The 3,468-nt window shown below is 47.1% G+C and overlaps 1 protein-coding gene across 2 annotated transcripts; it reads left to right on the forward strand.

The window, feature by feature from the left end:
* The first annotated feature begins 239 nt into the window (after positions 1–239).
* LOC307040115 (gamma-crystallin M2-like) lies at positions 240–2,898 on the forward strand. Of its 2 annotated transcripts, none has more exons than XM_079682679.1 (3): positions 240–571; positions 1,102–1,344; positions 2,516–2,898. In XM_079682679.1, exons 1-3 carry the CDS (start codon positions 542–544, stop codon positions 2,792–2,794), a joined length of 552 nt encoding a protein of 183 aa, XP_079538805.1. In that variant the 5' UTR covers positions 240–541; the 3' UTR covers positions 2,795–2,898. The 2 variants fall into 2 exon arrangements, with proteins under 2 accessions (XP_079538805.1, XP_079538806.1); XM_079682680.1 differs by having other exon boundaries at positions 240–511.
* The last annotated feature ends 570 nt before the right edge of the window (positions 2,899–3,468 follow it).

The raw sequence follows: 3,468 nt of genomic DNA on the forward strand, positions 1-3,468 counted from the left end.
ACACTAATAAACTGTGTTCAAGCTCTAAAAGAGACAGACACTAATAAACTGTGTTCAAGCTCTTAAAGAGACAGACACTAATAAACTGTGTTCAAGCTCTAAAAGAGACAGACACTAATAAACTGTGTTCAAGCTCTAAAAGAGACAGACACTAATAAACTGTGTTCAAGCTCTAAAAGAGACAGACACTAATAAACTGTGTTCAAGCTCTAAAAGAGACAGACACTAATAAACTGTGTTCAAGCCAAGTGCATCTAACGTTCCGCTGTTCATAAAAAAAACAGCGCATTAAACAAACCATCATGCTCTTACTTTGTCTGTGTGTGTGTGTGTGTGTGTGTGTGTGTGTGTGTGTGTGTGTGTGTGTGTGTGTGTGTGTGTCCCTTTGTGTGCAGTTTCTAAGAGAAATGCCGAACGCTGAGAGTCTCTTTATGAGTCCTGCTGACTCATGCTGTTTGCACAAAGGCCTTCAGCTGCTCAGGTGCTATAAAGAGCAGCAGCTGCTGCACAGGTAACGCACAGCAGCAACCAGCAGAGCAACATGACTTCCAGCAGCATGAACATGGGCAGGGTGAGACTCAACACACACAGAGACAGCCTTTAATAATAATAATAATAATTCATTACATTTAGTTTAACCTTCTCTTCTGATGCTCTGTAAACACTTGAAACATCAGAAACTTGTATCTGTCAAAGAGAAACACTGTTTAATGTCTCCGTATGAGACACATTACATTACATGTTAGACGCTTTAAACCAAAGCGACTTACATACTCATTACTGTGGACAATCCCCACAGGAGCAATTTGGGGTGAAGTGCCTTGCCCAGGGACACAACAACATGCGGATGGCAGTGGGGTTCGAACCTGTGCCCCCCTGATAAGAACACAAACGCACTAAACCACTGCGCCACACATAACCCCATAACCCTAACCAACCTGTAGCTGTAACGCTGAACAGTTACCCGACTGATGAAGGGACGTCAGTGTGTAGATCTAATGGAGCAGAGTGTGTGTAGATCTGATGGAGCACAGAGTGTGTTTTCGATGATGATTGGTGGATAACATACCCCCCCCCCCCCCCTCCCCCCTTCGTCTGCAGGTGGTGTTCTTCGAGGACAGGAACTTCCAGGGTCGTTCCTATGAGAGCAGCAGCGACTGCGCTGACATGTCTTCCTACCTGAGCAGGTGTCAGTCCTGCAAGGTGGAGAGTGGCTGCTTCATGGTGTACGACCGCAACAACTACATGGGCAACCAGTTCTTCCTGAAGAGGGGAGACTACTCCGACTACCAGAGCATGATGGGCATGAGCGACTGCATCAAGTCCTGCCGCATGATCCCCATGGTGAGCACTCAGCCAATCACAGCACAGCACTGACCAATCAGAGTCCAGTCTCTTATAAAGCAGGTCAAATACTGGCAGCCAAGTTTAAAGGTCTCCTATTATACTATTTTTAGGCATATATTATAGGTGTCAGATATATAAAAACCATGTCTCTGAAGTGTTTTGCTCCAAATACCAAACAGATCATTGTAGCCCCCCCCCCCCTCTCTTCCAGCTGTTACTAAAGAGCTGACTCTGGGTCTGTAGCTTTAAAAGAGAGAAGATCTCATTAGCAGAATTCTCCCAGCAGAAAATCAGCTAAATGCTGCCGTGATGAAACTCCACATCATGTTCCAAACCACATGAGCTACTCTAAAGCCCGCCCACATGTTAGTAATGTGGTCATGACGCAGCAAATCTGGATCGGCTCCGTTGTTCCCCGTTTTTAGAGATGTTGGTACGGAGAAAAAGAGAGAGGGGTTGATTTTCTAACACTTTGTGAGTCTCCTGAAACACCGGGGACACACCGAGGACACACCGAGGACACATGGTGATGGAGAGAAGATATCACTTAGTGAGTCTCCTGACACACCGGGGACACATGGTGATGGAGAGAAGACATCACCTAGTGAGTCTCCTGACACACCGGGGACACATGGTGATGTAGAGAAGACATCACCTAGTGAGTCTCCTGAAACACCGGGGACACATGGTGATGTAGAGAAGACATCACCTAGTGAGTCTCCTGACACACCGGGGACACATGGTGATGTAGAGAAGACATCACTTAGTGAGTCTCCTGACACACCGGGGACACATGGTGATGTAGAGAAGACATCACTTAGTGAGCCTCCTGACACACCGGGGACACATGGTGATGTAGAGAAGACGTCACTTAGTGAGCCTCCTGACACACCGGGGACACAATGTGATGTAGAGAAGACGTCACTTAGTGAGCCTCCTGACACACCGGGGACACATGGTGATGTAGAGAAGACGTCACTTAGTGAGCCTCCTGACACACCGGGGACACATGGTGATGTGGAGAAGACATCACTTAGTGAGTCTCCTGACACACCGGGGACACACCGGGGACACATGGTGATGTGGAGAAGACATCACAAAGTGCATTTTGCATGATAGGAGTGTATTAGCTGCAGTTCCCACACTAATGGTTCTTGACGTGTTGCAGCACCGCGGCCAGTACCGTATGAAGATCCACGAGAAGGAGAACTTCGGAGGCCAGAGCCACGAGCTGATGGAGGACTGCGACAACGTGATGGAGCGTTTCCGTATGTCTAACTGCATGTCCTGCCAGGTGATGGACGGACAGTGGCTGATGTACGAGCAGCCCAGCTTCAGAGGACGCATGATGTACATGAAGCCCGGAGAGTACCGTAGCTTCAGCAGCATGGGCATGAGCAGCAACCGCTTCATGAGCATGAGGCGCATCATGGACTCCTACTACTGAACCCTATAAAGCTCCATCATGGACTCCTACTACTGAACCCTATAAAGCTTCATCATGGACTCCTACTACTGAACACTATGAAGCTTCATCATGGACTCCTACTACTGAACCCTATAAAGCTTCATCATGGACTCCTACTACTGAACCCTATAAAGCTCCATCATGGACTCCTACTACTGAACCCTATAAAGCTCCATCATGGACTCCTACTACTGAACCCTATAAAGCTCCATCATGGACTCCTACTACTGAACCCTATAAAGTTCCATCATGGACTCCTACTACTGAACCCTATAAAGCTTCATCATGGACTCCTACTACTGAACCCTATAAAGTTCCATCATGGACTCCTACTACTGAACCCTATAAAGCTCCATCATGGACTCCTACTACTGAACCCTATAAAGTTCCATCATGGACTCCTACTACTGAACCCTATAAAGCTCCATCATGGACTCCTACTACTGAACCCTATAAAGCTCCATCATGGACTCCTACTACTGAACCCTATAAAGCTTCATCATGGACTCCTACTACTGAACCCTATAAAGCTCCATCATGGACTCCTACTACTGAACACTATAAAGCTCCATCATGGACTCCTACTACTGAACCCTATAAAGCTTCATCATGGACTCCTACTACTGAACCCTATAAAGCTCCATCATGGACTC

This window comes from Notothenia rossii (assembly GCF_949606895.1).
Source record: "Notothenia rossii genome assembly, chromosome: 5".
NCBI lineage: Eukaryota > Metazoa > Chordata > Actinopteri > Perciformes > Nototheniidae > Notothenia > Notothenia rossii.